The sequence below is a fragment of the Antrostomus carolinensis genome, unplaced genomic scaffold (genome assembly GCF_000700745.2).
Source record: "Antrostomus carolinensis isolate BGI_N321 unplaced genomic scaffold, ASM70074v2 scaffold35948, whole genome shotgun sequence".
Taxonomy (NCBI): Eukaryota; Metazoa; Chordata; class Aves; order Caprimulgiformes; family Caprimulgidae; genus Antrostomus; species Antrostomus carolinensis.
Window position 1 is genome coordinate 1 of NW_010334274.1, and position 15,488 is coordinate 15,488.

Genomic DNA, 15,488 nt, shown 5'->3' on the forward strand with positions numbered 1-15,488 from the left:
CGGTGCTGATGAGCCGCTTCTCCGGGACCCAGAGCCGGGGAAGCAGAACCTGCCCCGGGGCAGCGAGCAAAGCCCGGGGGAAGGACACAGCCCTCCCAATTTCCTCTTCAGCGCAATCAACAGCTGGAGAAGCTGATCCAGGAGAATCCAGTGCGTTTATTTCTTGCAAGAGCTGAACGGGGGGTTCAGCTGTGGAGTTTAACACATACAAATTAATGCTGGCGAGGTTAATGACAAACAGGACGAGAAGCAAATCATTGTATAAATCTCATAGAAAAAAAATAAATTGCCAAACAGGTCAGATCTTTCTTATCCTGGGAGAAAAAAAAAACAACAAAACAAAAAATCAAGCATTCCAATTAAAGGCCTCTTGGAAGCAAGCGCACCCCCATCAGAAAGTCAGAACCAATTATCAGTGGGGGCAGCTGAAATTAAGTATTCTAGCTAATTAAACTAGAGACAAAGAGTTTACATGGTCTAATTAGCCAAGGAGCTTAACCAGGAATAATACAGTTCATGTTTTAGAGCACATTCACAGATCAGCAAGAGCTGCTGCTCCATACAGTGACTGGGGGCTGACCAGCCATGGTATGAATAAACACACTCACAGTGCTACCCCCTGCTCTGCAAGCGCCTTCTGTACCCATGAACTGTTCTAAATAAACCTAGAGCAGCATGTTAACACTAAAACAAGGGCTAGATTTAGATGAACACACAAAAGACTACGCCTCAGGCTCTAGCAGGAGCATCCCCTTGCCCCTGTTCTTTTCTTGCAGTCCTAGTGGTAACGGGCACTTTGTATAAACACCATTGTTGCAATCCCCAAGAGAAAGTGAACAAACAGCATGCCAAGTTCAGCTTCAGAGGTTGTCTCACTACTTTAAAAGACTGACTCACCCTGGACATTAAAAATGGAGAAACAATTATGGCTGTTGCTGTAATACCAAAACTTCTACATACAGTGATATGAAAGAAGAAATACTGCTTCTGTGACTGAGTAGTTAGTTACCTATGTGTTCTGACTTGTTGTGTTGACCAAATCTCTCCAGAAGTTACTAAGAGTGCTGTGGTATCCACTTGCTTCCATTTTGTATTCAGAACATACAAAGTTGACAACTTAAAGCTTTATTGTACTTTGCAACATTATAAACAAATGCTGAAATTCAGTCAATGTCCATTTCTGGAAGCTTCTTCTCTGTGGCTGTTGGGGCAGCGGCAGCAGCAGTATTCTCCTCAGCAGCCTGGGATCCACCATTGCTTTCTCCTTGGCCTTCCACTGGTCCATTGGGTTCAGCTGGTTTCTGCTCCTCCTTGGGGAGTTCCACTTTGGGTTTTGGTTTTGTGACTACAGGATTACAAATACTTGTCAATTCCTAGAAAACACAGAAATAGAACAGTGTTAGAAATGGTTTTGTCTAACAACAGTTGTACTTTAACCTGTGACCCAATACCAGATGGATATTTCAGTTGAGGGCACGCTTAACAGATTAATACCCAACCCCTCTCCTTCTACTATACATTTCTCACCTCAGTTTTTCTCTGAGTACAAACAACTAGACCACAAAACAGAGAGATTCATGGAAAAAACACTAAAATGTAAGAAGACTTACTTTAGTTTTAGCTTGTATTTCTTTTGCTTTTATAACTGGGTCCAGAGTAAGACTTCTCTTGTTTTGAAGATTAAGTTTATTGTTCATCCACTCCATCGCTTCATTTGCACTCTTCTCCACTTTTGCTACATCTGCTTCATCTAGATGGTCATACTGTTCATCCTGAAACAGCCAAATTAGTAGTAGCTGTGCAAATATTTTTGAACATCAAAATTGCATGCCTATTTCTTCAAACTTTTAGCTTCAAAATACTACAAAGACCATTTAGCCAGAAGGCTTTTCTAGTTAGCAGAGCAATTAAGCTGATCTCACACAGCTCTGTAACCAGAGAACTGAAGTTCTGCTGTTGGCATTTTCCTTCCATGAGGAAATCAACACCTGATTAAAAAGAGACTGTCAGATTTTTCAAGCCAACATCTAACTCTGAAAATATGGCAAGTACCAAGAACTCAGAAGCCAGGCAGGAGGTTGCACCAGCTTTAAAGGAACTTACTTAAAATTCAGAAGGGATTTGCCAGAAATTAAGTATAGAAATACCTTTGCTTTGAACGCATGAACAATTTTCATGTACTGTTGAATTTGCTTCCCTAAGTCCTCAAAGGCTTTTGGTCTTTCCTCCGATTCTTGGAATCTTGCCTGAATAGGTTGACCCAGAGTCTGAAACAGAAGTTCAACTGTTATCAAAAAACCATGCAGCAGCACAATAGGATCCTGCAAGATTTCACAGGGTACATCGTCAGCATTTCTGAACACCTTGGAACTTCCCCTCCACTTACAGGAACGATTGAATCTCCCTCAGCCCTGTATTGTTACAGGTCTATAAGAGATCTGCTCCTTATATACTTAATAAACCAACTTAAAATAAACAAGAGAGTTGTTTGTTACCAGTGCTAATCTCTGAATCAGCAGACCTAAGACAGCTCCCCCCAGTGAATGAAGTTCTCTAGACTTAGTAAATGCTGATGATAATTTAAGAACCACTTACCTTCAATTCTGCCAATTTATCAATGTAAATTTGTTTGGGTTGGTCTTCACCATCTTCATAAAGCCAATTCTCTGTATCTTCCAGCTTCAGCGTGAAACTATTTCGATCCTGAAGCAATTCATACAAAATAGATAAGTTAGACTTCTATTAGATGGCAGGTGGTATTAAATGATACTTGAACCTTTCCAGAAGGGTTACATTTTTAGACTGTAAAGAACTGAAACTTTACCCTATTTCAGTGAATAAAAAAACTCCAAGAAATAAGATATTCTTCAGTATGGCTTTGTGGTAGAGACCAGGCCTAAGGAAGAGCCATCTGACACCCACAGTTTAGATCAATACTGTCACATAAAAGTCTAGCTTTTCCTGATTATTTTTTTTCCTCCACTTCACATTTTCAGCATCACTACACAAGCACGTCTGAGAACAGAGGGGAACTTATCCTCAGCAAAGGTGGCATGAATTTCACTTGACTCACTCCAAGCTTTGCTCTGATGCGGGTATCTAGGCTCTACTGACACCCTGCTGGCAAGGCTCTCATGATCATCAGTGGAGATCTAATCAAGAGTTTGGAGCAATTCATCTGACTAATTAATCTAGTAATCTAACTTCGAACTACATTAATTACACACCAAGCTCCTTTAGTACACCAGGGAAAGCCAATTAATAACACAAGGGATTTCCAAGGGACCTGTTCAGATACAGGTGCCCACGTTTAGACTAATCCCACCTATTATGTTCTTAGGTAGGGTTGTTCTTTGATTATTTGGGTTTTTTTAGTCTTAATTAATCCTAAATACTGACAAAGAGCCAAAATTAAGTTGCCTTAAAATGATTGTGCAAGTGCTCCTAGTCTGATTCTGTCTGAAAACACATGCTCTGACAATATCTTAATTGCTGCAACCACTTTGGAAGAGAACACACAACATATCCTGGGTACCATCTGCTTGTACTTGGGCCAGATTTAGAAGGTTCTAGAAAGGTTAAGAGCTCTTTCTCCAACTTTAAAGTCTGAAAATACAGTCTGAGTAAAACACAGTATGTGATACAGGTCGAAGGTTAGTAAAATACAACTGTTCACTGCAACAAAATATATTAGAAGACAACCGAGCTAGAAATACTTACATCTTCACTAACGAATTTCTCATAGATACCACAGAGTTTGTCTCTCATATCATACACGTATTCTTCCACTGCGTTCTTGGCATCATTCCTCTCTTTCTCTAGCTTATCCTGCATTATCATTTTACCCTGTAAACAAGTTGTCAAATTAGTTGTGTAAAAAGCTAGTTATTTAACATTTATTGCCAGGATACCTTACTAGCAAAGGCTTAAGTTTAACTAAAGAATTTGAAATACTGTGGTTTACAGAACTCTTAAATACAGCACATGAATAAAAACTCATTTCAGTTTTGGTGGGATATCTAATCCAGCACAGAACAATCTTGCTCCCGTTGAGGAACCTTCACCTGGATGGCAGCAGCCGTTGAGTACCTTGGAACTGCAGCCCATTTTGGAAATAATCAGGCAGTGAACGAGCTGTGCTGCAGAACACCTCTCAGCAAGAGTTACAGCATTCACTTCACAGGAATAATGTACTTTTCCTCCATGGGGCACTGTTGTTCACCTCAAAGAACTGCAGGTGTTTTTCCCTTTCCATCTTTCCTCGATCACCCTTGACCATTAACCATGCTTAAATGGACAACAAGATTTCTGGAGATGAACTAGTGAAGTTTTAGCATGGGGAAGAAGTAAGAGTTTACCTCATTCTCAATGAATAAGTTCAGCATATCTTTCCCTATCTGCCACACCAACTGATTCTCAATGGGCAGGTCCACTGTAGTCGTTTTTACTTTAGCCTTCTTGGCTTGAGGTGGTTGATCAACTTTCTTGTCTTTTGAGTCAGCTTGAGAAGTCTGTATTGATGAAATATAAACCAGCATCACTAGTCAGTTCAAGTTCAGTATTCAAGACTTTTATAGAACAAGTATTCCTGAGTGAGTGCACCTCAACATCACAACTACACACTGTCTGTCATTCTGACACTTCAGCTGCTTAAGTCAGAGATAATTAATGCAACTCCTGGCCTTTTCAGGGAACACTGACTACATTCATGAGAGTGCTTAGCAGAACACTCTTCTAGTATTTAAGTTATTCAAAACTAAATAATTATTTCTTCCATGAACAGGAGAGTTCAGCCATTTTATCAGTACTGGGTCACCTGACAGGTCTGCAGTTATCCATGCCATTTATCTAACCACAATGCAGACTACCAATATACTAAAATAAAAGTTTAGCTTCCAGAGCTATGACAAAGGCAGCAGATAAGCTCACACACTACAGATTCTCATGAGTCTTCCAGAAGTGTCCTGTAAGAAAACAGAAGTACCAGACGTTCAATGTTACCTCCATTTCTTCAGACTCTGCCTTATTTTCAGGTTGGGCCTGCGGTTGCTCTTCAGTCTTTTGTTGCTCTTCCTGGTCTACTTGCATCTTCTGGAATTCATAAAGAGATCCAATTTGACATATTAAACAATGCATATGCAGATCACTGCTTCAGTTCTTATGCTGATCACTCACACCTAATGCTCTTCAGGTAAAAGAAACAGAATGAAAACTGAAATAGAGTTTCAAGGCATAAATTCTAACCATGTAGTCCTTGCTTAGGCAAGTAACAGCTCACTCCTAGCATGATTAAGAACTTCACCTACGCCTCACAGTCCTGGTTTCAAATCCATCACTGGCATGACATACTTTAATTAGTACTTAATCACAACTTTGTATTTTAGTTGCTGGACATGTCTACTAAATCCTTACAACCTTCCCAGAACTTGGCCAACTGTGCTTCATCATAAAAGCAATTTTTAAGTAGCTACCAATAATGAAGTCTATTACCTCTTCCTCCTTTGCATGCTGATCTGTTTCCATAGGCTCTTCATGCTCATCAGATTTATGAACCTCCACTAAAGATGCACTTGAAACACTGAAGATACCATGGATATTTACTCTCACTTTGACTTTCACTTTTGAACTGGATCCATCTGTTTGAGGAGTGACCTTCTGAACCAAGAAGTGAGCTAAACAATCCCAGAGAAAAAAAACAAACAAACATACCATTTGATTAACTCAATCACTGAATGTAAAGTAACACCTGACTGTTGCTGACTACAGTTCACTGCATCACACTCAGAGGATATCAAATCCTATTCAAGTCAATTCATTTTTAGTCAGCAATGCAAGGACACACAGCTATTAGAAACCCTGTACAGTACACTGCAAAAGCTGTTGTTACTTGTACCACAGTAAAAGCCTGCACAATTCTGACTATGCTCCTTGCAGGTTTGCTCCAACATTAGGATGTTTTTTATTTAACCTATTTGTCCAAAAACTTCATATTATTCCACTTGTTTTACTGTGGATCCATGACTTTGGAAACCTGACCCTAGAGCACTGGCAGTAGGTTGTACTTTCCAGACTATATAATTAGAAAGAAGCCCCAAAACATGCACAAGACTTAACAAAACTTAAAGTTACAGAATGGTCTTAACCTATAGCAGGATCTGGGTAAGGCAGCTCCTTGGGAGAACTGTAGTACGCCTCAAGAGTAAAAGGTTCCTTCCTGTAGAACGTGAGGACCTTAGAAAATGGAGCAGGATGGTTCTTGGGAAAGACCTCACAGTCACTGCAAAAGAAAACAGAGCACTTGTTCAGTATGTGGGATAATGCATCTGATAACGTTAAGAAAGCTTTTCTAGATACTCTTATACCTTAAGGGAAAGCTTCTCTAAGTGACAAAAGAGTCTCCTAACCTTTTAGATTAAAAAAGACCAATAGTCATGTGGGAAGTGCTAAACTACCATCCAACCTTGTTTTTTTCTGCTGTCATTAACTTCAGAAAAAGTATCAAAGTTTGAACTGTTAAATGGGCACTGTTCCAAAAGTGTCATTTGCTCTAGTTGCCATCAGTTACTTTTCAGCTATATATTATCAGGCAAGAAGACTGAACATCTGTTTTTTACCTTAACCCTTCTTCTGCTGGTGAATTCCATCGTAAAGAAATAGGATATGGTATCAAATCTGTGATAGAAAATTCTCTCACTTTGAAAGCCGGAGATAAAATAGCACACTGAAAGAGTAAGAGAGCCACGTTACAAACATTCAAACTCCAGGTCCACAGTCATTTAATTCAGCAAGTAGCTATTTATGCTCCTTAATATGTACATTTACTCTAAGGTTAAGGGAGACCAATACTGATAACTTGGGACCTGCATAATAAGCACTGTCAGCTCATATGTACCCTTCCTTTTCAGGAAGCTGTCACAATCTGTCCACTCTGAAAATGGAAATACAGAAGTTTTAGAGTCATCATGTTGTTTGGTTTTATAGTCAGGTACTGAGTTGGTTTCAGTGCCCACATAAGAAATCAGAAACCCTCAATTAAAGTTACTTTTCAGAGTGACACAGTAGCAGGCTTTTTGCACACCATAACACAAAATCATCTTTTAAATCAGATTTCAACAGCTAGTTGGTACCAGTGACAGAACAGAGTTCTAAGCACATACTAAACATTTAAAGAGAGAAGTGAGGTGATCAGAGCAAAATAAAGGGGCATTCAAGAGATGGTAGCACTAGTAATTACAAAGTATTTTCTACTGCCTAAGCCATTCAACAGCCACTGATTCCAGCTCAGAACACAGATTTCCATTAGCAAGAAACTAAGCTCTCGCTTCCACCCATGTTATAAAGCAACTGCTGTGTCACAAGTTTATCAGTAGTGCTGTAAAAAAAACCCAATATTTTTCCCTTGTTTAACCCAGGCCTGGAGAGGAGCCTGGAGAGGAAAACATCATCATATGAGCTTTATCAGACTTCCAGCTTCCAGGCACAGCAGAAGCAAGAACATGTTTCACTTCAACAAGCTACGCTGATCTACTGATTTGGCTTCAACAAACAGCACAAAGGAATCACTTAAAGCTGCTGTTCTTATTCTTCCACCCACTTTCCTTAAGCTCATTTGAATCCATTCTATGACACACACGAAGTATCTCATGTTACCTGCAGACTGTGGTTCAAATATTTATGGATTCCAATAAAAACACTCACAGCTAAAAACAAGCAGTTCTTACCTGCAGCGCACAACCTCGTGCAACAGCCTCATCTGCATTCAAAGTTGTACTGACTTCTTTGCCAAAAAATTTGCTGATCTTCTCTTTTACTGCAGGGATCCTTGTGGTACCACCAACTATCTCTACTGCATAAATATCCTCCTTCTTTAACTCTAGGGAAGAGTCAGACATGAGTTTTTATAGCTTAAATGTTTCTGTTTTACCTGAACATGCTGACATTGTAAACAAACTGTTTTCCTAAACCAACCATTACTTTAAGCTCATTCTCCAAGTTTCTGAGCAGTAAGAATTTCAGATCTTAGCCTGGGTGAAAGTTTTTAAAAGCTTGTAACTAAGCAAGAAATGGTTAGCTGTGCTAAATCCATCTGTTCAAGTTCTGCCAGCACCCAGAGGAAGCTTGCATTATGGATGTCTCTTTTCTGTACACAGAACACATAGACACTTACTGGCTTGCTCCAGCACACTGCGGAGGGGTGGCTCTACTCTTGCAAGGAGTCCATCACACATCTCTAAAAACTTGCCTCTGTTAGAAAAAAGCCATAAATAAAGCTATAGCATACCACAAGCAAGTTAACACTGCAAATACAACAGAATGCCAAAATTGAAACAGAAAAAAATAATCCCATTTTAGCTATGTACTGCAGGGTTCTCTCTCCCCCAGTCTCAGTTTTATAATTCTTTAGTATATTCTGCCAAACTTGGTTGTAGTAATCTGGGCACTCTTAGAACACTGAGCACCTCTCCTATGAAGACAGGCTGAAAGAGTTGGGGCCGTTCAGCCTGGAGGAGAGAAGGCTCTGGGGAGATCTTATAGCGGCCTCCCAGTACCTGAAGGGGCTACAAGAAAGCTGGGGAGGGACTTTTCATAAGGGCAGTTAACGACAAAACAAGGGGAAATGGGTTTAAGCTGAAAGAGGGGAGGTTTAGATGAGATATTAGGAAGAAGTTCTTCACTGTGAGGGTGGTGAGGCACTGGAACAGGTTGCCCAGAGAAGCTGTGGCTGCTCCTCCCTGGAAGTGTTCAGGGCCAGGTTGGATGAGGCTTTGAGCAACCTGGTCTAGTGGAAGGTGTCCCTGCTGATGGCAGGGGGGTTGGGACTGGATGAGCTTTAAGGTCCCTTCCAACCCAAACCATTCTATGATTCTATGATTCACAGCCCTCCCTCCTCACTCAAGGCCACTGGCCAATCTCCAAACATTATCACTTTGAGCAGCACTCCTGCACATGTGGCTCTTTGCACTTCCCACCTCTCTCCAGTCCTAAGAACTGGTACTTTATATTAAGTTTCTTTCTTGACTGAAGCAACTTCAATGAAAGGCACTGTAAAGATTACCTTTGTAAAAGTATAAACATTACCTGTTCATTGTTCCAGAGACATCTATGTCATTCATGAAGCACTCTATGTTCATTGGGAGATCAGAGGCGTTAGCACTCATCAGTTTTTTCAGTTTTTCACACTCCTGGTACAGCCTCAACAACGCCCGAATCTTTGACTTTATGTCTAGTTTATATTTCTTTCCAAACTCTTCACAAAAGTATTCGACCAACATCTCGTCGAACTTCCTGCCTCCGAGTGTTGGATCAAATGATGTAGCAAGAACCTTAAAAAAATTGAACTCTTCAGTAATAGTGCAGTTTGTCATTATTTCAGTGAAACCAGTTAGCAGTTGGTGTCAGAGCATTGCTTTGTTTGAATTACAGTCCAGCTTTAAATGAAAGCAAGCATCACGATGTTACTACAGAGGAAGAATTACACTGGTGAAGCCACAATAGAAAAAAATCTGGTACAGTTCATTTTTATTCTGCCCCTGCCCCATTCTATCACCAGTGAGGACTTTTCTTTTGATGAGCCTTGTCTAGAAGCCTAACCTACCCCAAACAAACTTCCATCCCATACTCCTCCTTCACATTTCATGGACACTGCTGGCAAGAATTAAGCTATTCTCTCCTATTTTAGGGGAATCAGTGCCACTTGCATCACTAACATCTGTCAGTTTATGTGAACTGCAACTGCAGTAGTAGTCATGCATGTCCTGGGATTATTTTTTTAAAGCCTACCAACTAAATCATGATTTTCCTACACCTTTTGTAGCTGATATTAAGTATTCTCAAAAAAACCTGCTGAAGAAAACCACCATTACCACAGACAAACTCTGGCAGCTACACAAACATCAGACCTCTTAGTGAATGGCAATTCTGACAAGAATTGCAGCACACACACAGAGCAGTTACAAGCTCCAGGAAAAAACCAAAACGTCTGTTATCTCAAATGCTAAAAAGCAGCCTTGAGTACCCAGCCTTCCTGCAATGAGGGGACAGCTTTTAAAGGAAATGCAGGAAGATAGGGCAAGCCTTAGCAACACAATCTCTTCGGGAAACTGTAAGCAGACAATCACTTTCCCAAATTCTGCTTAGCCACCGTCAGCTGGAATCACATCCCAGTTTAATATGTGATGCCTCATAAGGGTGAACATGTTTACACCAAGCTAAAAATAAAACATGAAGAGAATAAGTGTTATTAACTCTTGCAAAGAGGTGCTCATTTTTGGTGAAGGAATTATCTGCAAAGAATATTTGCAGCTCACCCACCTCAGCTGATTCTACACTAGAAACATATTGTGAACAAGTTCTTTTAGGATGAGGAATCAGTAAAATGTCACATTATTCTCAATACTCTTTCAGACCAGGTTTGGTCTCTACACTGATTTAACTGCCTTGCTGCCCAGCTCTCTATTCTATACACAAAGGCATCCCTTCTATACTTTCAATGTTCAAAAGACAAATCTGAGGGAAACACAAAGTAGGTTAATGTTTCCTTATAAGAGGAAACAGAACTACGACAAAACTAGTGTTTTCAGAACTCTTGCCTTCTCTTCATTTCACTGCTCCCCGCTTTAAAGTTTTTGTTATTTCTCTAGCTGATTAAGAGAATGTTATTGGAGCTGCAAAAATCCAGATTGTAATTGTAAAAAGGCCAACTAAGAGATGTATTTGCTGGAAGATAGTAATGCTTTGGCAACTTACACTTAGCAGTACACTGTAACCCACTCAGCTTCCATTCGCAGCTTCAAGTAATTAAGAGTGTTTTTACTCTTTTATACAAACACCAGAGTGATTGTTAAAAAAATGTTTGCCACTTGCACCGTTCTAGGAATTCCTGTTGTAATGTCAGATACTGAACTAGAATATTTTTTCAAAGCAGCATCCAGTCAGATGTGATAACATCTGAACAGACTGTTTATTCCAGGTGTCTTTATTCCTTGCCCAAATCTGCTGATTAAGGCATGTTTGCTTCCTCCACATGTCGCTCAGAAGCTCTCTAGTTCCCTGCCCTACTTTTAACTCCAGACAAAGCACAGTTTTAAGACTATGAATTGAGCTGTCTGGATGTGCTTCTGTAAAGCCAGGCAAGTCTGCCTGTCACAGGCCATGTGTGTGCTGATGAATATTTCTACTGGTAATTGAAATGGATGCATAACAGATTGTTTACTTTTAGTTTTCCTTTGTTGAATGCACAAACAGAAACTTGATATGCAGAATGGCCCATATCCACAAAAACAACATTCCGTGGCTTCTCTTCCAAGGCAGGCAGGTCTTGCTTATAGATCCCATAGGCAAGGGCAACTACACAGAAAAACAGAGTCAAAGAGTATAGTTAGGTCGTTCAGTTTTGTAATTCCCCAAGAAATAAGTAGTACAGCAGTAAAGAGCATTAGCACTTCATCTTAATTTTCAAGCTACAGAAATTGTTATCTTGTTAAACAAAATTCCCAATGCTAAAGGAACATTGAAGAACCTTGAACAGCATCAACACCTCTGAGTAGTTGCATTAAAACAGATTTTCAAGAAATATCTTTATACCTCTGTAAAGCAATGAACAAAAACAGACCAGAGCTTACAAAACCTTATCATCAACTAATCTATTTTAAGTTTACAAAACAGCAGTAATTCCAGAGGGCATAGGTCAGTGACACATTAAAAGCCCTTTTATCTAACAAAACTACAACATTAAGTGAGAGAGAGAAATGAAGGTATTACCTGCAGTTGTTTCATTTATTAGTCTCAGACAGTTGAGACCAGCAATCTGTGTAGCATCCATCACAGATCTCCTCTCTGCATCTGTGTAGAAACAAGGAACCTGCAGGAAGATCAGAGAGCCAATATGAACACTCAGAAGAGCAACCTTTAGCAAACAGTTACAAGTGTGTATAGAGTTTGTTTAGAGCACAGCTGAGGTATCCTTAAAATTTAGTGTTTGTCTCAGTTGCAACAGAGAAAGAGCAAAGAAAACATTACATGAAGACCAAGTTACTTGTGAACCTTTTTCCATTCTCACAAGCCACTCATTTTAGGAGCAGAGAACCAGAAACGGGTATTCAATATTATTTATGCTGCTAGTTAGCAGCAATTTAAGACATTATATCATTAATCAAGTCAGTCTAGTTTTGCAGAAGCAATATGAGCAAGATTCAATTTAAACAGAAGAGACAAATACCTGAATACTCAGGTTTAATAGGCAATTTAATGCTGTGATCTTTTCAGTTTACGATACCAAATACATAAGACCTACTCACTCTCACATACTTACAGAAACAACACAGTCAACCACAGGCTTCTTAAGCGCATTCTCAGCGGTCTCTTTTAATTTGGTAAGAAGCATTCCTGTCACCTGTTCAATAGTAAAGTTTCTTTCTTCTTCCATATACATGGCCTTCAAAGAAAAATTGTGTACACACGTTACACTACGGTAAAAACCATGCACTACAGATGCAAGGAGCACAGGCAAGGAAGTCTTTGTTAAAAGCAAGCTTAAAAAGTCATGCAGCTCTAGAAAACCTCGTCTGATAGCCTAGCCTGTGCACAGCAAATGCAAGAAGGTAACACAAACACTGGGATGCACATTTCAGGATTCACATACACAAAATCTGCTCTGGACATAGTTTTGGGGTTTGTTTTTTAATCCTGACTGCTGGATAATGCCTAGGATGTCATCCTCCCTACTGTTTTGGAGTAAGTTAATTAGTTATTGCTAAAATCCAAACCAGAAGTTCAGCCACTGTTGAAAAAGACATTTTTACCATTTCATCTGAAGTACGAAGCTGGTATCTTACACCCTTCCAGGATCTGGACAGCAGCTAAGTACACACACTGGTCAACTATCTTGTCTTCCAAATTCAGCATGGAGTGCAGGAAAAAAGCACTGCTAAACCAGCTTGTGTGGGATTGGTTTTGCATGGCAGAGAAATTGTGTAACTGTGCAAAATCAGTCTCACCAAACACCTGGAGAGACCATCTGCATTATTTGTCTTTTATTCCCTACTCACAAGAGAACAGAAACTACAGCAAGCAGATTCAAAATAAAGAGATAAAAGGAAACTTTATCAGTTTCCTCCTCTGGCTCTTTTTCAAACATGTCAGACTTACCTTGATGCCAGTTGAGCCTGTTGGCAGCTGGACAAGTTCATAGGCAAGGCTTGCTTTTTCAGCTTGAACAAAGGGATCTGAGAATGCACGACCATGAAATCTTTTAAAACTTTGTACTGTATTCTTTGCATTTGAAATAACCTAGAGGAAAAGAAATCTTTAATACAACATGTCAGGGGAACATCTGCATTTCAAACAGAAGACAGAGGTTTGTTCTCATGCTCCTCTTGCCAGAGTGTTTTTGTCACTTGTGTCTTACTAGTATCAGGTTAGTTGCTAGAAGGCAACTTCCCCCTGATTGCTCAGGTAACTTACAGGAGTTTGAGATTAAAAAAAAAGTATGCTAGAAAACTGAGCCAAGATTCCATCACAAATTGGTTTAAAAGACATTTGATTCTCACAGTGTACATGTAGGACACACTAGAGATGTTAGCAACGTGTCTTTCCCATTTACCTGTTTCCTACCACCCTACCTTTCCACTGCACTGCAGCCACTGTGTGCACTCCACAAACATAACCAGCGCAGTGATGTGAACTCCAGCTCAGGTTCATCACATGCACGTGACACTCAACATACAGATATCCTCACAAAACAGCTCAAGGACCTTGTCATGAAGCTTTAAAAATTCAGGAGGGCCCCAAGATGATACAGTCAACTTGATTTAACTGACAAAAGGTAGATTGTCTTTTATTAATAGCAGAGATCAGCGCAAATGGAGAAGTGAAATATCATTATTGCATGTTTTCACGTAGTGCAAGTAAACTGAAATCTTTATATTGGAGCAAGACACATACTGAAAAAGCACAGTAACTGACAAGGCAGGTGAGTGCTGCACCATGTAACATTCACCTGTGACTCAGTTTGAGCCAAGTGCCTATTTCCTAAGTAACCTGGTTCTGATTTTCTGTCAGTTTCGTTTCTGCAGGACATACCTCATCTCTACTGGATCTCTGTACCAATGAATTTCTTTAAGCTAAGCAGACACTCAATTCCAGAAAAACATCTGTATTTAGTTCTAGTACAGTTCTTCTGTTCTTGAATAACATGGTTGTGTCCAGTCATTTTTGTATTCTAGATAGTGAATCTTCACACATCTCTAGGTATTTTAGGCTAAGAAAAATCAAGTGTTTGAATAGTCACTTCCTGTAGAGGACTTCAAAAAAAAAAATCATGTTTTATAGGGGTTTGACAGCAACACAAGACACGATACAGCAGGACCCAAGTGTCATCAGCAGGACAAGTCAGCTTAACTTCTTCTCAGTCCTTAAATCATATTTACCTACCTACACCAACAGAAACTCAAAGTATGAGTAAGAACACCTAGGATAAATATTTAGATTGCAATTCAGCCACAAAAAGTCGAGAAAGCAACACATATTTACATTCAAGTATGTCTCTTTCTGCCAAAATTACACATTTAATGGAATTTTACAGATTGTAGACACTTAATTAAACTATCATAACACACACAAACTGGAACAAGCTAAGGCAGGATGAAACACTACTGCTTAGCTTTAGAATTTACATTTGCAACCTAAAAAGTATTTCTCAGGATTTCTTAACAGGCAAAGTTGTGGGTTTTTTTGTCCATTTCACCATGTACAAATATCAACCCTCAGATTTCTACCCAAGATGACACAGCAGCACTACAGGCTGAACAGCTGAATTCAGCTCAGCTGTTCATTACAGTTATGGAGACACCAGGAAAGCAGCTCAGAGACATCTGTAATCTTCAGTGATAAAAAAGGACATTCTGCTAGTCTGATTTTTGACTGCTGAAGTTGCTTTTACCCAAACAACACGCTCACCTGGCTTTTAGCTGCAGCACCAATGGAGCGATTCTTGGGTCCAAAGGCTATACATGATCTATAGTGAGGAGAAAGATTTCCAGTTAGTAAGGGATGGGTAGAACTGCACTGCCCATCTTTCTGTTAAAAAGTGTTGGGAATGTTAATTAGACTAGAGATCTTTTTGCCCATTAAATTAGTATTTGGCCTATTAAATTATTCCCTCACTGCAATATCTGCATGGAACATTCTGTGGATTTTGGACAGAAACAGGCACTCTAAGTTAAGTTAAAACAGCAATGCTCCTCACTGCAGAACAGCACTAAACCCAAATGTATTCATGTTACTTCGAGTTCTACATTTAAGTAATAATTGGGTAGACATCCTTTATCTCAATAATTACCTGTCTATCTGAGCCACTCAAAGGTAAATTGTTTACTAATAATACAGGAAACACTCAACTGTCCAGAAGAAATACACAAGGTGAATCAGATATTGAGAAAATCATTCCTCCACATCCGTACCAAATGCTAACTAAGCTTTTCAGCTTTAAA

The 15,488-nt window shown here is 39.6% G+C and overlaps 1 protein-coding gene across 1 annotated transcript; it reads right to left on the minus strand.

The window, feature by feature from the left end:
* Positions 1-1,112: 1,112 nt before the first annotated feature.
* Positions 1,113-15,075, minus strand: HSPA4 (heat shock protein family A (Hsp70) member 4; the record flags this gene model as incomplete). Its single annotated transcript, XM_010174177.2, has 18 exons — positions 1,113-1,373; positions 1,611-1,772; positions 2,148-2,267; positions 2,596-2,703; positions 3,721-3,846; positions 4,359-4,511; positions 5,002-5,091; positions 5,491-5,672; positions 6,144-6,277; positions 6,615-6,721; positions 7,722-7,873; positions 8,168-8,244; positions 9,079-9,323; positions 11,213-11,346; positions 11,761-11,860; positions 12,311-12,433; positions 13,147-13,287; positions 14,956-15,075. Coding segments are annotated over 18 exons (2,484 nt in total), but the record flags the coding sequence as incomplete, so codon positions are not given.
* Between the last annotated feature and the right edge of the window lie 413 nt (positions 15,076-15,488).